The sequence below is a fragment of the Lupinus angustifolius genome, chromosome LG19, assembly GCF_001865875.1.
Source record: "Lupinus angustifolius cultivar Tanjil chromosome LG19, LupAngTanjil_v1.0, whole genome shotgun sequence".
Taxonomy (NCBI): domain Eukaryota; kingdom Viridiplantae; phylum Streptophyta; class Magnoliopsida; order Fabales; family Fabaceae; genus Lupinus; species Lupinus angustifolius.
The window spans coordinates 11,316,597-11,338,877 of NC_032027.1; the positions used below are offsets into that span (position 1 = coordinate 11,316,597).

The following is a 22,281-nucleotide window of genomic DNA, read 5'->3' on the forward strand; positions in this document are numbered from 1 at the left end:
GAAGTGATATTGTAAATAACAAAAAAAAACATATGAGAACTAAAATAACAACAACATGTCAATACTCAAAAGTTCACACAAAAATGAATACAATAACTATATATTAACTGAAAATGGAAACTTAATTTGGAGTTCACACAAAGTATACAAAAACTAAAAATTAACTAGTTTTCTATCAATCAATACTCATGTGTGGGCTTGTAAGTATTTGAGTTGTGTGAGCTGAATGTAATGGATATTGATAGGTATTTATTCAACTATTCTTGATATATAACAATAAGGGAATAGTCGGGTAACCTGGACATAAACTCGAACCCGTCCTATTTTACGACATGTCTGTCCCTTTTAAATCGGGTTTGTCTTTCTTTATTTATTTGGACGGGTTAGACCCGTCCCTAAGTCATCAAGTTAAGACGAGTCTACAAGTCGGCCTGAATCTTGCTCACCCCTACATTATCGATATAATTTTTTTTATCTTATGATTAAATTATTAGGAGTTAACAAATCAATGATACATATCATACTAATGATAATTGTTTTACAGTAGCTATGCATGCACAGTTTTCTCTATCAATAATACACACATTAAAGAGATTCATATTTAACCTAATTGGTGGAAAGAAGTTATAATTTGATAAGGAGTTGTTGAACTTTGAGGTTTGAAGGTTTGGATTCGTCTAGGCATGTCATATCCCACGCCACACTCTATCTACCTAATGTTTGTCCATTTAATAGAAAAAAATATTAATTCAGAGTATAAGAGTTTTTTTATATTATTATTATATAATTTATTATCCAAATTTAACTATTATTACTCTTTAAATAAAAATAATATGATACAAATCTTTATATATATATATATATATATATATATTTGTGACTATGTATATGTATTACCATCCATTTCTTTTTTGGGTCTATTTGTATTTTCCTTGACTTGTTGTCTTGCCTTTACTTCATATTCACTGTAATTTTAACAGCGTCAACTAATTTTATATGTTTTTATTAATATTTACGAAATTTACGTCAAATACAGGAACTACCGATGTGTTGTCCAAAAATAGTTTGAGAAAAAAAGAAATGAAATGAAAATCTGAATGTATAAATAGAAAAAGGGAATATCCAATTCAACATAGATAAATTTAGAATTTGTTGTTCCCATTAGGCACGTAGTTCCTAACACACAGAAACAGAGAGAAGAGAAAGGAAGGAGAAGAAGGAAAAGTTTTAATCTTTCTCAGTTTCTGCAATGTGGGTCTCCTCCATTCCTATACATACATCTTTCTATCTTCATATTTTTGCTTTAGCTTCATATGCTTTTTTGTTTAAATCTTTATGTTTATTTCTCTCTCTTTTTCATTACTTGGTTATTAATTTAGTGTACGAGGTGGTAAATAGATTCTGGTTTTAATTTTCATGAAATGATTCTATAATGATAGCTTGAAGTTAAATGATATAACCCTCCTACCCTTTTTATTTTATTTGAAGGTTCCAGACTGATTTGATTCGTAAACTAAAATATCTGAAATCACACAATAAAATTCTATTGCGTTTTTTAGTATCTCATCACCACATTACATATTTTAGGTGTGTGCATATATATATGTTGATCTGGGTATATACGGACAAGAAGTGAATGATTTGAAACTTTGTCATTCATCTTTTCACTACTTCATGTCTACGTTTTTTTCCTTCTGATTTTGTATACAATAATACTGTATACCAATGTTTTAAATTGTGGTTGCTGGTTACTGCAATTGTATTCGTTACGATGTGGATTACGGTCATTGCAGTATGAATTTTTTGCCATTAAATATTATTTTTTTAATTGGATGCGGTTACGCTGTGACCCAATGCAGTTGTGCTGCGGCCCAATGCAGTTGCGCTGTGGCCCAATTTGAAGCAATGCTATATGCATGTATACACATGGTAAGTTTGTTTTGATAGAAGACATTGCCAATGGTTTTAGAATGTTTCTACATTAACCTTTTCATACTCTTGTTCCAAGAGACATACTTAAAGTTATTTTATGCATGTCCAAATCATGGATTTTCTCCATCAATGCTAACCACTTATTTGAAGTGTTATGTTACTTACCTGGTATCTTATAACATGCAGCACTATGGGGAGGGAAGTGACAGGTATACAAGTTCTGGACAAGAAGCCAAATGGTGGCATAGCGGCTTCAAATGGTAATTTTAGTGATAGAGTGCGTGTTTCTCCCAAAATTGCAGCAATGGTTCAAGCAATGGATAATGAGATAAAGGAATCTAGTGAAGCTATTCATGAGAAAAAGGATGTTTTGAGTGCCAAAAGATCGAACTCCAATGCTGACTTAATTGAGGAGAAATCTGAAGTACAGAAGATGGATGACAATGAAAAATTAAGTCCACCTACTGAAATACCAATTCTGGTCGAAAAAGAGTCTACAAGCCCCTCGGCTCCACTGCCATCTGATGATGCTACTGAAAAGCATGTCACCTATGCACAAACTGTCGATGCTGAAGCTGTAGCAATTGGTCTGAACTTGTCCCCAAAGGCAAACAATATACACTCTCCTAACTTGTCCAAGACTTCACTGGTATTGTTTCACCACATTTTGAAATTTAAATTTGAACTACTTAAATTGGTTTGTTCTGAGAAGGGAGCCAAATTGCAAATGAACCTAGTTTATGTTGTGCATTGTTATATTGTGTTGTTTTTGGTAACATTTGAGGAAATGATAAAGTGAAGCTTTTAGTACCAGAATTAGGATTTACCTTTTCTTTTTAATGCATGTTTGTTTACCTCATACAAGATGATAGGAAAATTGAGGAAGATATGAACCATAGGGTACAAGCAGGTTGGATGAAATGGTAGAGTGCTTCAGGTGTTATTTGTGATAAAAAGATATCGCTCAAGCAGTCAAGCTTAAGGTGAAGTTTTACTGCTTCACTATAAGACTTGCAATGGTATATGAGACTAAATGTTGGACGATAAAATGTCATCAAGAGAATAAACTCCATGTAGCAGAGATAAGAATATTGTGTTGGATGAGTAGATACACTAGACAAGGATAGAATTAGAAATGAATGCATTAAGGAGAAAGTTAAAATCACTCCTATCGTAGAAAAGATGGTAGAATTGCATCTTAGGTGGTTTGGACATATCTGGAGGAGACTGGTAGAAGCCTCCGTAAGGGGAGTAGATCAAATGGAAGCTAGTCCAATTTTTAGAGGAACAGGGAGACCAAGAAAAACCATAAGGGAAATGATAAAGAAAGACTTAGAGATGAATGATTTGTCAATGAAAATAATTTATGATAGAGCATTTTGGTGTTGTTCGATCAATATAGTCGACTCCACCTAATGGGATAAAGGTTTGGTTGTTGTTATTTGTTTACCTCATATGCAACACCTTTCAAAGCACAAATTTGAGTCGATTTATAAGCCATGGTTTACACGATTAGAGTCACTAATAGTTGTTCGCTGCTAATTAGATTAGGTTTAACGGGTTGCACTGGTTCAATTTCAAAATCAATTGTTACTAAAAAAACATCTTGGGACACCAATAAAAATACAAGTAATCTTAGATAAGATTGAGTGGCTTCAAAAGTTTCCATCAAATGACCACAATGCAAAGCTAGCACAATAAAATGATATTTTGTTTTATAATGTTGCTAATTTGCTATAAATTTTATGGTAAAAACCTTAATTGCTTATTTGTCTTCAAATTTGTGCTGTGTAGGGATGGTTTGCCATTGTGTGTATTGCCATTTGTGTGTGAGGTACAGTAAGTTTTATGAGATTACTGACATGCAAAACCTCATATTCTGTTTTTTTCCAGCCAAACTCACCTTTTACACCAAAGAAGCCCTTGCAACATGATGATAAGAAGCACCACGATGATGAAGATAAATGGTCTCTTGCTTCCTTGTATCCTTAAAACTTAAATTTTTTGATGGTTTGTTCCAAGTTTTAGGTATATTGGAGAAACTTGTAAATCGTTCATATTGAGTACTACCAAATGATCCATATCATAAAGATTCGACAAAATTTTACATTGGCTATCAACTACCTAGTAGAACCTTCACCTTTTATCCGGACTTAGGACTGGCTATGTATGATATCAAACATACATTGGCAGGTTGAATATACCAAATCCACCTAGTAGGATTAATGTTTGGTTGTTGTTGAATACTACCAAATATCAAACAGTTCTCTTATGAATTTTAATAAAATAACTATCTGGAACAGTCCATATAGAGTTGCATTTTACTTATACTTAATTATGGGTATTATTCTATCATTTGTTCATTAACCATAAATGGCAGCGTTGCATCTGCACGCACCGCTAGATCTAAGGTGACTGTAGGTTCTGCTCCTACATTTAGATGCTCGGAACGTGCAGAGAAACGGAGGGAGGTATTTTTTACTGGACAGTTAATTCTATGTATTTGTAGTTGATGTTCTCAGTTCAGTTGATCTAATTGGTGGGTTTTGTTCTTATCATCATTTTGAATTATCTATTCAGTTTTATATGAAGTTAGAGGAGAAACAGCGAGCACTTGAAGAAGAAAAAAATCAGTATGAGACAAGGAAAAAGGTACAAGGAAACACTGATTTCATGTTTTGTTTTTGTTTCCACTTTTTTATTTTCCTTTTAGTTAACCTCTTGTGCTCGAAACATCTCTTCATTTACGCGGAAGTGTAGTTTTATGACCTGCCCTTGTGTGACTTGTTTTTTTTTATACTCGCATGTTACCCTTTGCTTATTGAATTGGTTACATGACTCCTTTGTTGTTTATTTAATAATAACCTTTATAGGAGGAGGAACAAGCAGCCCTCAGGCAGTTGAGAAAGAAATTGGTAATTAAAGCAAAACCAGTACCAAGCTTCTACTATGAGGGACCTCCCCCGAAGACTGAACTCAAGAAGGTACTCTTTTTCCATTCATATCTTTCAAGTCTCAGGCTGAATGTAAATCTGACATTGACAATTTCAGAATTTGCATAAATAGATGGAAGGAATGCAATAGGATTGGAGTGTTATCATGTATGAGGTTAAAGTATAGTTTTGGTCTCTATATGTAGTGCTAACTTTTCATCTTGGTCTGCATACATAAAAACATTCAATTCAGTACCTATATATACAATTATTTTGGTCCTTGCATTTATTAGTGCTGTAATACCATTTGTTGGAGCTAATTTATAGGGATCAAATTGAAAATGTTTGTCACATGTAGGGACCAAAACATATACCTTTTTGGTACATATACATGATAATCATTTTCACTTTGGTTCTTAGACAAGAGTCACATGACAATCATTTTCAATTTAGTCCCTATACTTTCACTCCAACAAGTGGAGTATAACAACAATAAACGGCAATGACCAAAATGAAAACAATTGTACATATTGGGACTGAATTAGAAAAAATTATGCATAGGGACCAAATTGAAATTTGAAAATCAGCATCATGCATAGGGACCAAAAATATAGTTGAACGAATGTATATGATAATGCCAGGAACGCAGATTTGACTTTAGTATACTCCAACTACTGTTAATAATTTTTGTTTGAGTTAGTGATGTGTCTTCATCATGGACATGCATGTGCTTTCATGACACTTCATTGCCTTGATATGCATCTTGTCATTTTTAGTTCTTTCCCATTGTTATAAACAAAATCCTAATTTGTCAACAGCCTTGAGTTAGAAAAACTGTTCATTTCCTTTCCTTTGATGCCAGCTGCCACTGACTCGCCCCAAGTCACCAAAACTATCCCAGAGAATGAGCTGTGGTGATGCTGTCACTGTCTCATCTCCTGATGAAATTTGTACTCGAGCACGTAACAACGTTGGTAGTAACCTTAAACACGGATCTGTTACCCCCATCAAGAAAACTAGTGGACGAAACAGCAGCAGCGCTTGCAAGACCAAAGAACGACCAAAGCTGGATAAGGAACCAAAAACAGCTTCCCCTAAAATTGCGGAGCAGACAAGTGCAGACATATCAGTCCAATCATGAGCTTCACAAGATTTTACCGACACTGCCAGTTGAGAAGAGATGGCATTATATTCTTTTCATCGGGACTGACATTTTTAAGTTTGTTTTTTCTGTTGGATTGTATATGTCTTGGAAGTTATATGGGTACACATGACATAATGTTAAATATAAATAGTTATTGTATGTATCAACTCTGATATTCTTCATATTCACTCAACGTTATGTTCAATAATACACCAGTTGACTTTTAAGGAAAAAAAAAGAATAGACCAATTGGGAACACTCTACTCATGACATGTTCCATTGGTGGATGAAGGGAGGAAGTGGTGGGTGTCTGGGTGAGAGGAAAACCATCAATGCCTAGCAGGTAGTAAGTTTGGGTAACATAGGATGAATGGTAAGTTTCCTTTAATTTTCCCTAATTTTCATCCATAATACTTACTATAGGTACGTGTCAGGAATTCTCTCATTTTATTATGATTATAAGTCGCCTTTTCAGATTTTTGACCTAGAATCACTCTCATTTTCCTAGATTTACAGTGTGAGTTTTCAACCTAGCACTCTTTTCTTATTATTTTTTTTTATTTTTTTGGTTAATATAGGATGAATGATACTTATGTGTATGAGTCGTTTACGAAGTTGTTCTTGATGGTGATAATTTAATATATTTTCCTACTTGGTTGATGAACTTTGATTTTTTGTGATTGAATCAACTTATAGAGTTATAAGAAGCAATGTCCCGTTTTGTGTTTCTTGTAATTTTCTAGTAGAAAACAGGATTGATCCAAAAACTGTCCCAGTGTGAGATATTTTGAGTTATCCTTCTATTCAAATTACTTTTAGCTGGCTTGGACTAGAAGGTATTAGACCATTAAACATCTAAAAAATTACTACAATTTGAGAGATTTTCATTTTTCTTTTGCTTTAGCGCTCTTTATTTCATGCTTACTCTTTAAAAACAAATACTAAAACAAATGATCATGCAAACTTGGAAAGTGCTTGGACTATAGGTGGAGATATGACAATGACGATATTCAAATTGTGCTTGGACTTCGAGTGTTGTTTAATTTGTGTTTGAGTTGTGAGTGTTGATGTGTAGATGATGAATAGAAAATTAACTTGTATTTGGGATTTTAGTATTGTTGATGATGGTGGTAGTAATGATAGGAGAGAATGGATTTTTAATCCTAAGATTTAAGATGAGATACTTTTATAAAAAAAATATTGGTTTAGTGGAGTCAGCATTTTTCTGCCCTGATGTGCATCTTAGGAAAATGAGTACTCGACAAGGTCTTTTCCAGTTGTATCATGGTTTGGCTAATAATTTCTAAGAAAATGATATAAAACTTATAAATATGTGTTTCTCATACCCACTTTTGACATTTCTCCCTTATCATATTTTCAGTAGTTTTTTAGCCCGACATTCAACTATCAAGTGGATTTAATGGGTTGTGATAAGAATGACATATGATTAAGATGAATTTTTTTTTTGCTTAAGAACTAATTGAGCATTAATCACATGAGTGGTGTGAAAGAATGTATTCTTTTATTTAATAATTGAATATCAAGGAAAACAATTGAAAAATTACCCTCCCGAAGTATTGAAATATTGTGGATTATTCAAGAAATTATATTTTCCCATAATGTCTAGGCTCAAATGGGGTGCTTGAAGATATACATCATTTGGATATTATATTTACATCATATCCCATTTTATTTTTGAATCAAATATTTCATATCTATGCATCAATTAATTTTATTTGTGTAATTTTATTGTGTTTTTTGTATAAGCATGATTGGTTGAATATAGTGTGGGATGGTAAATTTGTATGATAACTATATTAATATATACTTGTTAAAAAGATATTCATTTGAAGATAAATCTTTATAAAAAGAAAACATAAGTGAGCGTAAGAGCAGTTGACCTTGACTAGGGTCTTCAAGTAAGGAGAATTTTTTAAATTATTACTTAGTTAAGGTGGAGTAGGAGACAATACATCATTGTGGGACAGATTTATCCCACATAGTCTCATTCACAAACAATGACTTGGTATAATTGTGATCATCAATTGCTTCATCTTCAATCATTATTGTTTTTATCCGAGTCCAATAATAGTATTATTAAAATCAATCTTCAACTGATGAATATTCTTAGTAATGGGATCATTAAATGTATATAGAACAAATATTTTTTTACACATAATGTGCATGGAGTGAACATTCTTTTAAAACTCACATTACATGGAATGAAATGCAACCTATAATAATATATGAAATACAATTAATGCTAATCTTGAGCCTATATTACATAAAATGACATGCATATGGTGCATTTGATTTATTTAAGGATGTATGAATAATGCAAGTCTAAAATTTGTGAGGCATATGATGCATGACATGTAGAAATGCATGCAATTTATTTTATTTATTTTTAATGCATGAAATTGATTGAAAATGGAATCTTAAATGCATATGATATGGAAGACATTAGACTATGAAATATGTGAAATGTTTGAAATAAATTTTTTTCTTTTTTAATATAATGAATGAGGATATAGAAATGCATGAAATGCAATATTTGAATGATTTTTTTTATGAATGAGTAAGTAGATGTATGAATAAATCTTTTTCCCCATATGAATGAAACCATAAGCCAATGGATGATGATCTTTTCCTTTTGTGGGTGAATGAATGCATAAGTCAACGAACGATAATTTTTTATTTTTAAATTCATGAATGAATGTATAATTGAATGAATAAATTAACGAATATTTAAATTATATGGTTTGTTTTTACATAAATGAATGTTTGAATTATATGTTTTATTATATGAATGAATGAACGCATCATTAAATGCTTCAATTATTTATTTTTGAATGCATAACAAAATGAATATTTGAATGATGTATTTTCAAGTGTATGAACGAAGTGTGTGATAATGCAAAATGCATGTCCTCAGAATAATGAATCCTATCTTGGGGTGATTTAGCCATCACTACAACATATGAAATGTCATGATGGGTTGACATATATTATATAGTTCAAGCTAACCTCAGGTAAAAATGAGTTACCCCAATTTTTCTAAGATAAATACTATCCTTAGGACGATGAATACTATCAAGGATACTTTATTTTGCATACAGGTGAGATGGGCCTTTGGTGTAGGGATATCAATATGCAAATGATATCCTATACCATTAAGGCTTAAGATAATGCTTGGATCACTTTAGTTAAGGTAAGCAAGTCTCAACTTATGACATGATATATTATACAATATGCCTCCTAGAGTTTACATTAGGACCCTACAAGGTTTTTTAATCTCTAGAAAAATCCACACCATAGGGTTGAGTTCTAGGGTGTGGTGGAAGCTTTAATGAGCTTTAGACTTTCTATAAGGGGAGTATATTTGTTGTCCCACTTTTTGTATTATCAACTCTAATTTTTTTTTTGGTTTCCCACAGGTATCCTCGCACTGGAGGCAATCCTGTTCGAGCCGGGCACATCCACAGGTAAGTGGGGCTAACTCTCCCAACGGGCATTTTTTCCATCCGCAAGACTCGAACCTGGGTTCTTGCTTAAGGGGAATCAAGCATGTACCACTTGAACCAACGCCCGTTGGTTATCAACTCTAATTGGGTGAAAATAATTATTTAAGTTAAAATTATAATTATTAAATATTTTTCTGGCCAATCATAACTCCTAGCATATGGAATGACATAAGAGTGAGACAGAAGACGTGTACCCCTATAAGGTGTCCAGATTTTAAACCCTCAAAAGAAAGGAAACTCAAATATTATGGGGTTAGAAATGAGAGACAAACCCAACCTCCTAACTCACAATACATGGTAATAATCTGAGTGGTTCACCTCACTAATACTAGAGATGATGAAAGCCATGATCGATAAGGCTAGTGTCCCAGCTATCTAAAATGTATCATTAATACTCAAATATAGGACATGTATGTGTTTAAAACGCTAATGTATTATTTTTTGGGAAGCATATGAATTTAAGTAGAATCATCACAAAAATATGTAGTAATAAAAATATAAACATATTTAATCATAATGATAATAGTTAATATTTGAGTTTTTTTCCTTAAAAATGAAAAATAGACAGACAACTAAAATTTATAATAGCTATGCAATTAGTAATTACAGACCTGGCTCTCTAAAAAAATCCTCAAGGGTGTCGCTAGTTGTTGGACCCGATTTTCAGTTGGTAACTTATTGCAGTTACCACTATATTTTTTGCAGTTAAAACATAGAAAATTATGATTATGCTCGATTTAAGATATGTGTTATTGAATAAGAGTTATGAGTTCGAGAGTCGATTACAGATCACAAAAAGTATTAATATCATGTCTTCCCAAACTAAGAATAGAATGTCACATGACCATTCTAGATGATATAGAGATGAGAAATGATGTTGTGACCCTCCTCCTTCTTTATTTCATTTTATTTAAAAATTAGCCATTTTAATGTAACAAAAGTATCATTTTGCTCAACAACAAAAAATTCACTTATTAAAAATAAGTTTCTAGAATTTGATATGGTAGAATATTCATATTTATTGTTTAACCTACATGGTTATTATTATTATTACTAATAGAAATAGGAAATAAAATAATAAAAAACATTAAAAAAAACACATAAGGCTAGAGACGACGAAAGCCATGATCGATAAGGCTAGTGTCCCAACTATCCTAAAATGTATTATTAATACTCAGATATAGGACATATGTGTGTTTAAAACGCTAATGTATTGTATTTTTTGGGAAGCATATGAATTTAAGTAGAATCATCACAAAAATATGTAGTAATAAAAATATAAACATATTTAATCATAATGATAATAGTTAATATTTGAGTTTTTTTCCTTAAAAATGAAAAATAGACAAACAACTAAAATTTATAATAGCTATGCAATTAGTAATAACAAACCTCACTCTCTAAAAAATCCTCAAGGGTGTCACTATTTGTTGGTCCCGATTTCAGTTGGTAACTTATTGGAGTTACCATTATATTTTTTGCAGTTAAAACATAGAAAATTATGGTTATGCTCGATTTAAGATATGTGTTATTGAATAAGAGTTCTGAGTTCGAGAGTCGATTACAGATCAGAGAAAATATTAATATCATGTCTTCCCAAACTAAGAATAGAATGTCACATGACCATTCTAGATGATATGGAGATAAGAAATGATGTCGTGATCCTCCTCCATCTATTTCATTTTATTTAAAAATTAGCCATTTTAATGTAACAAAAGTATCATTTTGCTCAACAACAAAAAATTCACTTATTAAAAACAAGTTTCTAGAATTTGATATGGTAGAATATTCATATTTATTGTTTAACCTACATGGTTATTATTATTACTAATAGAAATAGAAAATAAAATAATAAAAAACATTAAAAAAACACATAATTGGTGAAGGGAGAGTTCTAATAATGACATGAATCTCGAGGAAAAGGTGGTAGGTTGTGAAGCTGACATGTGATGACGACAAGGGCGACTAGAGGGATAATAGGATGACACATGTTTCATAGAAGGTGCGACATATGTAGGAAACACTAATGACGACACTAACATCAACCGCTAACGTAAACTTAATGTTAACGAGGTGGGACGAAGGTGATGCTGACGATGCTGCTCACATAAGCAAAACCAAAATTTTGCAATACCAATGTCAGGGTGGCGTCGGCGTCGGCATGACACAAAAGTATTTATTTGCCAAAACTCTTTTTTTTCCGGTGTTTCTCTCCTATTTTTATTATGTGTTGTTTTATGGTATATTGCATGTTTTTGGTTCTCTTTTCATGTGTTTAAGACCTCTTTTTATGGGAGGAATTTGACACATGTTGAAAACAAAAAGGGAATCTCCTCATTAACTATTAGTATCATTGATGTGTTGCATTAGAATCTCAATTTCATATGCATAGTTGATAGACATAAATGTATGTTTGTAGATCGTAACTCTTCATCTTGTGAATGAATTTGCTAGAAATATAACTTTATTCATAAGCTATTAATTTGATTAAAACATTAGCGGTTAATATGATTGATGTCGCATTTTGTTTGTGAAAGAGTCATAATTGATGAATACATGTTGTTGAGTATATATGAATAATAAATTGTAAAGTATAATTCTAACATCTTTATTTTAATAACTTATCAAATTGTATTTAGTTTAATTTGTAACTAAATGAATCAAACTTACTTATAAAAATCAACTTAGATAACAAATTTTGGTTGAGCTCCATTCTTTGTGGAATAAAAAGTCTTATATACTTGTTTGTTGATTAGAAATTAATCTCTCATGTCATTAAAATACATTCATTCATTCATTCCTATGGAGATTCACCATGTAAATGTTTTCAAACATGTCGGAACGATGGGCGTGAATTGTTAAAAAGCAATGGACACAGAAAAGTTTTGGACACAAACAAACTTTAGTAACATGCAAGCTTCAGACTCGAGCAAGTGATTCGACGGAAATAAGCTTTGGAGGCGGATACGTTTTGGACACAACCAAGCTTTGTTTGATGACATGGATGTAGATTCATGGATACATTTTCTATTGAGCAGTAGACTTTGATGAGCACGATTTATGACAAAATTGTAACTCCAGTGTAATGTTCCATTGATTCATGCCCCATGTTTACGTCCTTGTTTCAAATCATTTATGAAGGTGATTTCCATCATGTTTATTATTGTTGGTAATTATGGCATATAAGAAGCAGTAATGAAGAACGGGAAATAAATAATATGATCATTTCCTAATATACTGTTGAAAGGTTAATCAAATAGTTAGGAAGTTAGGATGGTAGTTAGAAGTTTCAATTATGGTTAGGTGGTTAATGTTAGTTAGCCAAATATGGAAACTTGTATAAATGGGCTTATGTGGTGACTAAATCAAAGTAATCAATAATCATACATTCTTCAATCAATCTCCAATAATCTCTCCTCTATTTTTCTCTCTCACAACTCAATCTCATTCATTGCCTTCTTCACTAATTGTTCTAACATTTGGTATCAAGAACCACAAAGAAAGATTCAACAAATTCTACCTGTGTTAGATGGCAAGAACTGGACAAGATGGAACATTCAAATGAAAGCCATCTTTGGCTATCAAGATGTAGCTGGTATTGTCGAGGAAGGGCTACCAATCTTGGAATAAAATGCTACTAAAGCACATATGAATGCTCACAAACAGAATAAGAAAAGAGATTGTAAGACAATCTATCTTCTTCACCAAGCAGTGGACAATGCTCACTTTGATAAGATTGCCAGATCTACAATTGCAAAGGAAGCTTAGGATGTGTTGGAAAAAAACTATGTTGGTGTTGGACAATTAAAGAGAATTTATTTGCAAACAATGAGGAGGCAATATGAGCTCATTTAGATGGAAGAAAGTGAAAGAATGGCTGATTTCTTTACAAGAATCATAACCCACACAAATACAATGAAGTCTTGTGGTGAAAAGATGGAGGATGCTGCAATTGTTGAGAAGATTTTGAGGACAATGACTCCTAAATTCGACCATGTAGTGGTAGCCATTGAAGAATCAGGAAGAGTTGATAAGATTAAAACTGAAGAACTTCAAGGATCCCTTGAAGCTCATGAACAGAGAATTAATGAGAGAATGGTTGACGAACCCTCACATCAGGCCCTTCAAACACAAACAGGCGCAAGGAAAGGAAGCTTCTATGTGAAGAACTTCAACAAGAACCAAGGGAAAGGGTCAGATTCAAAATATGATTCAATGAGATTGGTTGATCAGCATGAACATTCCAATAGAAGGAGTAATTGCAAACAATCAAAGGGTTGGAAAAGAATATTTGACAAGAGGAAGGTCAGATGCGTCAATTGTGGTATGCACCAAGCAAAAACAAGTATCAAAGAAAACAAGACTCTGAGGCAAATCTTGTTAAAGAGGAGAGTGAAAGGTCTGATGATGAAGTTGTGCAACTGATGATGACAACTAGTAGCATGAAGAATAAAACTAATACTTGGTATCTTGATTCAGGATGCTCTAACCATATGACTGGGCAGAATGATTGGTTGGTAAATTTGATACAACCAGAAGAATCAAGGTGAAATTTGCAGATAATAGGATAGTGGCAATAGAAGGTACATGAGACATCCCTTTGAGAATGCAAGATGGCAAGAGAGCCTTAATTACTAATGTGTTGTTTGTAACTAATATGAAAATAAACCTCATCAGCATAGGCCAACTACATGAAAAAGGATTGAGTATGGAGCTTCATAGTGGATGTGTGGAGATCTATGACAACTCGAAAATAAGAGTCATAGGTGCACCCTTGTCAAACAACAGAACATTTCAAGTAAAGCTAGGAGCAATGAATTCTCAATGCCTGAAAGCATAGGCCAATGAAGATGAGTCATAGCTTTGACACCTGAGGTATGTACACCTTAATTTCAAAGATCTTAAACTGCTAAACAAAAGAAGGTTGGTCACTGGATTGCCTGAAATTAAGACTCAATTGCCAACATGTGATAGTTGCATAACTGGTAAACAAACAATAACTTCTTTTAGCAACCATACTCAAGGAATGACTAATGACATGTTGCATATAGTATACTCAGATGTGTGTGGCCCTTTTGAAGTTCCATCACTAAGGAAATAAATACTTTTTCTCCTTCATTGATGACTTTAGTAAGGAAATACAAATATACCTCATTAAAGCCAAAAGTGAAGTGTTTGAGAATCTGAGGAGGGGAATTAACATCAAGAGAATTTGAGAATTTCTGCTTAGACCAGGGCATTGTTCATGAGGTGATAACTCCATACACACCTCACCATAATGAAGTTGTTGAAAGAGGAACATGGCAATGATGAATATGGTCAGGTGTATGCTCAACTGCAGGGGGGCTACCTCACTACCTATGGAGTGAAGCAATCTCTACAGCTACCTATGTACTAAACATATGTCCAACTCAAAGCCTAAATGACCAAGTTCCTGAAGAAGTTTGGACAGGGAGAAGACCATCAGTGAAGCATCTGAGGGTGTTTGGCTCAATGTGTTACAAACACATACTAGATCAGATTAGAACAAAATTGAATGATAATAGTGAACTGATGATCTTTGTTGGATATCATCCAATAGGATCATACAAGCTTTTGAATCCTACAACAAATCAAGTTATGTTTAGTAGAGATGTTCACTTTGAGGAAATGAGTTCGTGGATAGATCTTCTCAAAATAATTGAGCAGAAGAAGACAATCCCATTAGTTCCAACACTAGATGAACATGATGTCCTAGATGAAGTTAATTATACTCCAAGACAAATTGTTATTAATGTTGTTGCAACTAGATCTACAAGGATAAGACAATCACCAATGAGGCTCAATGAGTATGAGCTCTTTCCTGATGATGCAATCACTGAAGAAGGAGATCTAATCCATCTGGCACTAATAGGAGAAACTAAACCAATCACTTTCCAACAAGTTATAGAGGAATATTTTTGGTTCAGTGCAATGTAGGAAGAACTCATGGCTATTGAGAGGAATGGTACTTGGGAAGTAGTCAATCTGCCAGCAGGAAAGCTACCTATACCAATAAAATGGGTATATAAGGTTAAGCTAAGACCAAATGGAAGCATCTCAAAGTATAAGGAAACACTAGTTGCTAAGGGTTTTATGCAAAAGGAGGGATTTGACTACACATATGTTTTTGCACTTGTAGCAAGATTTGAAACAGTAAGGTTAATTGTGGCCCTAGCAAACTAGTTTGGATGGAAATTATGACAGCTTGATGTCAAAAATGCTTTCCTTAATGGACCTCTTGAAGAAGAAGTTTACATTACCCAACCCCCTACTTTGATATAACTGAAGATAAAACCAATGTGTTGAGACTGAATAAAGCTCTTTATTTCCTGAAACAAGCTCCAAGAGCATGGAGCAAAATGATTGACTCCTTTCTGAAATCCATTGGCTTCACCAAATGCAAGGTTGAACATCGTGTTTATGTGAACCTAACAACTTCAGGAGAAACAATCCTACTCTGCTTATATGTGGATGACTTGGTCATCAAGGAAGTTGTGAAGCTGAGATTTTGAAGTTAAAAGGAGAGCTTAAATTTGAATTTGAAATGATAGACTTAAGTGAACTGGCTTATTTTCTAGGATTAGAATTTTTGAAAACTGAGGCAAGAATTGTAATGCATCAAGGAAAATACGTTGCAGATATGCTGAAAAGATTTCACATGAATGATTGTAAACGAGCAGCAGTACCAGTTGAAGGAAAGTTGGGATCAAATGATGCAGAAATAGACAATTCAACTCATCCAACTCTATACAGACAAATTGTAGGTCGTCTTAGGTTTATATGCCATAGTAGACTTGAGATAAGCTATGGTGTAGGAGTGATCAACAAACATATGGCCAATCCAAAGCAATCATATATGATTGCAGCCAAGAGGATAATGAGATACTTAAAAGGAGCTCTGCACTTTGGCATGCACTTTGGCATCCTTTTCTCGAATCAGAAAGTGAAAACTGAATCATGTTTTGTTGGCTATTCAGACTCAGATTGGTGTGAAGATAAAGGGGATAGAAATAGCACTTTTGGGTATATGTTCTCCATCTTTGGTGCCCCTTTATCTTGGAGTTCCAAGAAACAAGATGTAGTGGCTCTCTCCACTGGTGAAGCTGAATACATTGCAGCCTGGAATGCTGCATGCCAAGACCTATAGCTAACATCCCTAATATCAGAATTGAAGCATGGTGAAATTGGAAAATTTGAGTGGACAACAAATCAGTGGGCTGCTAATAATAAGAAAGTGTTGTTGGAAGAGTCCCAAACTACTATTATTTCTGGAAATGTAGAACTCCATTTTACATCTTGAAAAAATAATGATTTTAAAAGATGTTATGTACATCTCAGAAATGGGAATGAATCTAGTGTCTAGTTAAGAAAGCTGAGTTTACTTAAATTATTGGGGGTCATTTGTATTTGGTAACAAAGAATGGCATCTTTGTAAAAAATGTTATGTTTAAACTGAATGTTGATATTTATAAGTCTTCATCTTCAAATTTTTAATTACGATATGGTAGCCACTGTCATTTACCAAAAAGAAAATACTCCTTACATTACCAAGCAAATTTACAAAGGAATACCTTCCTAATCCTACCATTTTCCCATGATGAATCTGAAGGATTATATTACAGTACCCTTAAAGGAGAAATCTCCAAAACTGAGGCTATATTGTAATATTAATAATAATGTATATCTACATTATTAATAGGAGGCTTGGTGAATCAGATATATAGGCCTGCAATATGATAGCTACCTAACAAATGAAGGAAGCAATCGAAGTATTAATACTTCGAAGCAATGCACAAAGCTGGTTTTGTTTGCTTGAATCCTATGGCTTCCTTCAAAAGTAAGCAACAAGCTCTTCCTCATAGCAAAACAATGATCTATATATAACATTTCTCTTTATCTCCCTGATGGATTGACAATTTGTGAGAATACAGCAGTGGAATTCTCACTTGAATCTTCCTTGTTGCTGCTAAGTTCATGCTCACTTCCAAGGCTCAAGTTCTTATAATGGTTAGCCATGTCATTATTTCCCAAGCTTATATCTTCAAACTCACTTTCATCAATAACACGTGTCGCAGACTTAGTTGAACCATCAGGATTCTCTTGCAGGTTCAGAGCAAACTCAAGATTCCACAATAAATCATTCATGGAAGGACGATCAATTCCGTGATCAGACAAGCATTTCTCTGCAGTGTCTGCAAACTTCTTCAAGCTTTCAGGATTGATCTTTCCTTTGATATAAGGGTCAACAATATCCTCCAATGTTCCTTTTCTTTTGCATATCAATGCCCAGTCTGCAAGACTAACCTGTTCCTTTGGAAGACTAGGATTCAAAGCAGGCCTTGCACACAGTGCTTCAAACAAGACCACACCAAATGAGTATACATCAGATTTCTCAGTCAATTGTTGCCTTCTGAAATACTCAGGATCCAAATATCCAAAACTCCCTTTCACCACAGTACTAACATGACCTTGGTTCATGTTTGGACCGGTTTTTGACAACCCGAAATCTGAAACCTTAGCAGACCAGTTCTCATCAATCAGAATGTTTGTTGTTTTGACATCTCTATGGATGATGGTGTACTTAGCCCCAGTGTGAAGGTAGTGAAGCCCTCTTGCAGCTCCAATGCATATCTCTAACCTTTCCTTCCATGATAGAGTAGACAAAGGTTTGTTACCCTTATACAAATGTTCTCTAAAGGTGCCGTGTTCCATGTAGTCATAAACCAAGCACATCTCATCATCTTCCTCACAAAATCCAATCAATGACACCAAATGCTTGTGTCTCAACTTGGAAAGCATCTCAATCTCAGTCTGGAATTCATTAACTCCTTGTTCTGATTGTGGATTAGACCTTTTGACTGCCACTTTAACCCCATTATCAATAACACCCTTGTAAACCTTTCCAAATCCTCCAACTCCAATAACATTAGGCTCATCAAAATTGTTAGTTGCTTGCTTAATATCTTGTAAGGAGAAGTATCTGCAAAGACCTTGAGCCATGGCAGTTAAGTTGGCACTATTAGTGCTCATCCCAGACATGGTGGATTTCGTACCGGTTGTTTGTGAGGTTCCATAGATTGGCAACCAGCTTGTATGATTGTCTGATCCTGGAACTCTCTTCTTTCTGTACACAGCAACACATACTATTGCGGCCATTAAGGCAAAACCAGCAGCACCTCCAGCAGCACTACCAACAACATTCTTATTATACCCTTTGTGGGTTTCAAATTTTCTTTCCTCTTCTTCAGCCTTCATGAGCATGTCTGAAGGCTGAGGATTAGGGCCAGACAAGTTTGTGTCGTTGACCTTGAATATCTCCACTCCATTGAGCAATGCATCATAAAACTCGGGCTTCGAATCCAGTGCTGGATGCAATGCAAGCCAAAGTTGATCTTCACCTGCATCATCTTGCACATATATCACATAGTCTTTGTAAGTTGGAACACCTTTACCTCCCGTCCATCCTATCACATCAGCTTGAGTTTGTGCTGTTTGGTTGTTAAGGAAGATATTGAAAACAATCTCATTGACTTTGGAATAATAGTAATCACAAAAATGCAACCTTGCAAGGTACATAGAATTTGGATCAACTTGGAAAATCCATGTGAGATTATACCCCATATTCATATTCTTATCATTCCCCATTGATCTTGATGTGGAATAGACATTAGTAGGAGCAACGTATGATGACATGTTTTGGTAGTTGATTTTCACATCCTTTTCAGCTTGGTTGGTAACACCAGTGGCTGCACCATATATGTAAGGTGTGTCATCATACCACATCCTAGAAAGACCAGAATCTTGTTTTGGAGATATGTATTGTCCACCAACATTGAGCCTAAACATGGTTTGCAAATGCAAACTTTTGACTTCAACAGTTTGGCCAGAATACCCAACCAATGCAGCAACAGAATCAAATAACTCAGGCATTTCAATCAGTTGAATCCCATTGATAAATCCAAAAGACTTGTCATTAGGCTTAAAGGTGAGAGTCAAAGCATCTGTGTTCAATGGAGCAAGGGAGTACTCTCTATCAAGGTAAGCTTGTGAGAGGGCCTGACAAGTGATTGAGGCACTAAAGTTTGAGAGAAGGGTAACACCACCATTTGCTATGACTGAGAAATATGATTCTGAAGGGTTGTAACTGCCATAAACAGAAGGGTAAAAATGAAGCCTTAACCAATAACGCTTATCCGGTTGGACAGGGAATTTGTATGATGTTTCAGATGTGAAAACTCTTGCTGACATGTATGGAACCACATCCAAAAGAGAAGGGTCTTGAAAAGAGGCTTTGGATTTTATGGAATTTCCACCTGGTTGTAGGAACTTGTCATCTGGACCCCATGTTCTTCCATCAACATCTTTTTCGCTACCTTTGTCTAAGCCACAACCCAAGATCAATAATGATGGTGATGATGAATCTTGACTAGATGCACGAATAGCATTGAACAAAACAATAGAAAAGAACAAGAGATTCACGATGTTATACATGATTGAAGAGAAATGGTGCACAAGTTATGGCATACAGGACAATCTTAACAATGTTACGAGAAGGGTTATATAACTTGTACACCAAGAAATAAGAAACAATGGCTACTCCGTTTTCGTTTTTTGAGTATGATGGATGGGTTGTATAATTTAATCCATTGTTTTTTATTCAAGCAAGCACCTTAACAACCTACCTGGGTTGGGAGAACCAAACCAGAGAAGGAAGGAAGAGATGGAGTTTCTATTGTTTTTTGTATAATTACGATGATCACTATGTTTTCGTCTTATGTTCTGACTTCTAATTTTGGCATATGTTTTTCTTTCTTTTTTTTCTTTTGCGCTTAATAATGAGAGGTGAGGAGGAAGAACCGTAATTGAATGATTTAGATTGATTACATCATTGTTTGAATTCATATAAAACAGATCATCAGCCTAAGCTACATTTAGCATAGAATTTTGTAAACTAGTTTGTTAGTTAATTTTGTGGACTTGATCCGTGCCAAGCCGTGTAACTACCACCAAGCTATGGTGTTTGTTCAAATTTATAGCTCAACCGTCTACCGACCAACGAACATGAATTTCTCTATGGATAAAGACACTTGAAGATAGAGTACAACATGAATGACTCATCTCTAGGAAATCATCCTTCATTTCTCTAATGTATGAGAGAAGAAACATAAGTTTGTAAACTATTATTAAAAGATACGCTTATTGTGCTTGTGTAAAACATATCAAGATTTTCCAAAGTATCCTGAAGTAGATTCGCTATTCATTCCATTTGCCTCTAATATACTTAAATTGGTAAAGGCAAATCGAATGTAAAGATTAATATGGTAACATATATTGGAGGGTTCTACATACATATCCATCAACTATTTCTTTGATGAAGTGGTTTAGCATATTCCCAACCATAAAATAACATCTCACATTCTAGACTTGTAGGCTTTAGCTCTCATGACATGACATCCAATACTCAATAGGCACATTGATTTATACAACTATAAAAGAGCAACTTTCAAGTTTACAAGTTAGTGTTATTACACCCTGATCTTGATCAAGTAACTAGACCAATGAATTATTACTCATATTTAGAGGTGTCAAAATGGGTAGGTTTGAGCGGGTTGGTATGCCAAAACTCGAAAATTTATATGGTTTGAGTATCATATTAGAGACTTTTTATTGAATACAGGCTAAATTAAAACCCGACTTAGGCCGGATTTACCCAGGCGGGTTTGGGCTACCCATTTTCCTTAATCTTTTTTTATATTTTTGAGACTTTTGGCTTGACAATAAACATTAAGTGAAAATTTACAAAACAACTTATAATACAAAATAGATAATAAATATTGTGTTATGAACTTTGAATAAAAAATAGAGTAATGTCTAAACATAAATATTTATAAATTACAATAATGTTATAAAGTTAAGTATTTGAGAGTGCAAAGCGTCAAAGATTGCATTAGCAACTTTTGCCTATGTTTCGATGAAGACAAAGAATTAGTTAAAACTTGAAGATGGCTCAACAATCAACATGCCAAGGGCTCAAGTGGTGTCTTATTAGACTTATGTTATAATTCTTTATTATCTTTTTAGAAGTCTAAGATGCTTACCATAGATATCGAGTCTAGGTTGGGTAAACATAGGTGTGAGTCTCACAAGACTTAATAAAGTAATTAATCCACTAAAATAAGACATCACCTAGAAATATATGATAATTAGGTTCATGCATTTCAATACATTGATTTTATGCATTAAATGTATTATATTTTGGAAATCATGTATTGCACGAGCATATGTCATGTAAGTAGTTTACCATTTAATCATATATTAAAAATACATTGGTTAATCGATTAACCCCATGGCTTAATCGATTAACGTGTATGTTTTTCTGCTGTTTCAACAACATAACTGAAAAACCGTTTTTAAGAGCCAAAATCTATTTTGTATAAATATTGGCTAATTGCATAAACGAAAAAGAAGAAAAAAAAAAGAGAAACACATAGAGAAAAGATATAGATCATCATTGTTAGAATCTATTAGAAAGTGTTGAATTAGGAGAAAGATTAGATCATGCTAAGGCTTTAGTTTTCATATTCATATTGCATGATTCTTTGAAAAGCTTTCTTGCATCATTCTTGTGTTTCTTGAAAAGAAAAAAAATAGTTTTTAAAGATTGCATATTTTCAGAAACCTCATGCATGAACATTCATATTAGACTAGGACGTCTTGTGAGTTCTTG

General features: G+C 33.8%; 3 protein-coding genes across 4 annotated transcripts; 2 read left to right on the top strand and 1 right to left on the bottom strand.

Annotated features, from left to right (window-relative positions):
* Positions 1,156-6,180, top strand: LOC109333576 (protein WVD2-like 1). Of its 2 annotated transcripts, none has more exons than XM_019569078.1 (7): positions 1,156-1,251; positions 2,119-2,581; positions 3,826-3,914; positions 4,313-4,403; positions 4,513-4,584; positions 4,806-4,916; positions 5,728-6,180. In XM_019569078.1, the coding sequence occupies exons 2-7, from the start codon at positions 2,123-2,125 to the stop codon at positions 6,004-6,006; spliced, it is 1,101 nt and encodes a 366-aa protein (XP_019424623.1). In that variant the 5' UTR covers positions 1,156-1,251; positions 2,119-2,122; the 3' UTR covers positions 6,007-6,180. The 2 variants fall into 2 exon arrangements, with proteins under 2 accessions (XP_019424623.1, XP_019424622.1); XM_019569077.1 differs by lacking the exon at positions 1,156-1,251 and adding an exon at positions 1,862-1,929.
* On the top strand, positions 13,389-15,491 carry LOC109333984. The gene is made up of 2 exons (XM_019569563.1): positions 13,389-13,857; positions 14,875-15,491. The coding sequence occupies exons 1-2, from the start codon at positions 13,389-13,391 to the stop codon at positions 15,489-15,491; spliced, it is 1,086 nt and encodes a 361-aa protein (XP_019425108.1).
* On the bottom strand, positions 17,448-20,319 carry LOC109333986 (receptor-like protein kinase ANXUR1). Its single transcript, XM_019569564.1, has one exon. The coding sequence runs from the start codon at positions 20,043-20,045 to the stop codon at positions 17,448-17,450; it is 2,598 nt and encodes an 865-aa protein (XP_019425109.1). The 5' UTR covers positions 20,046-20,319.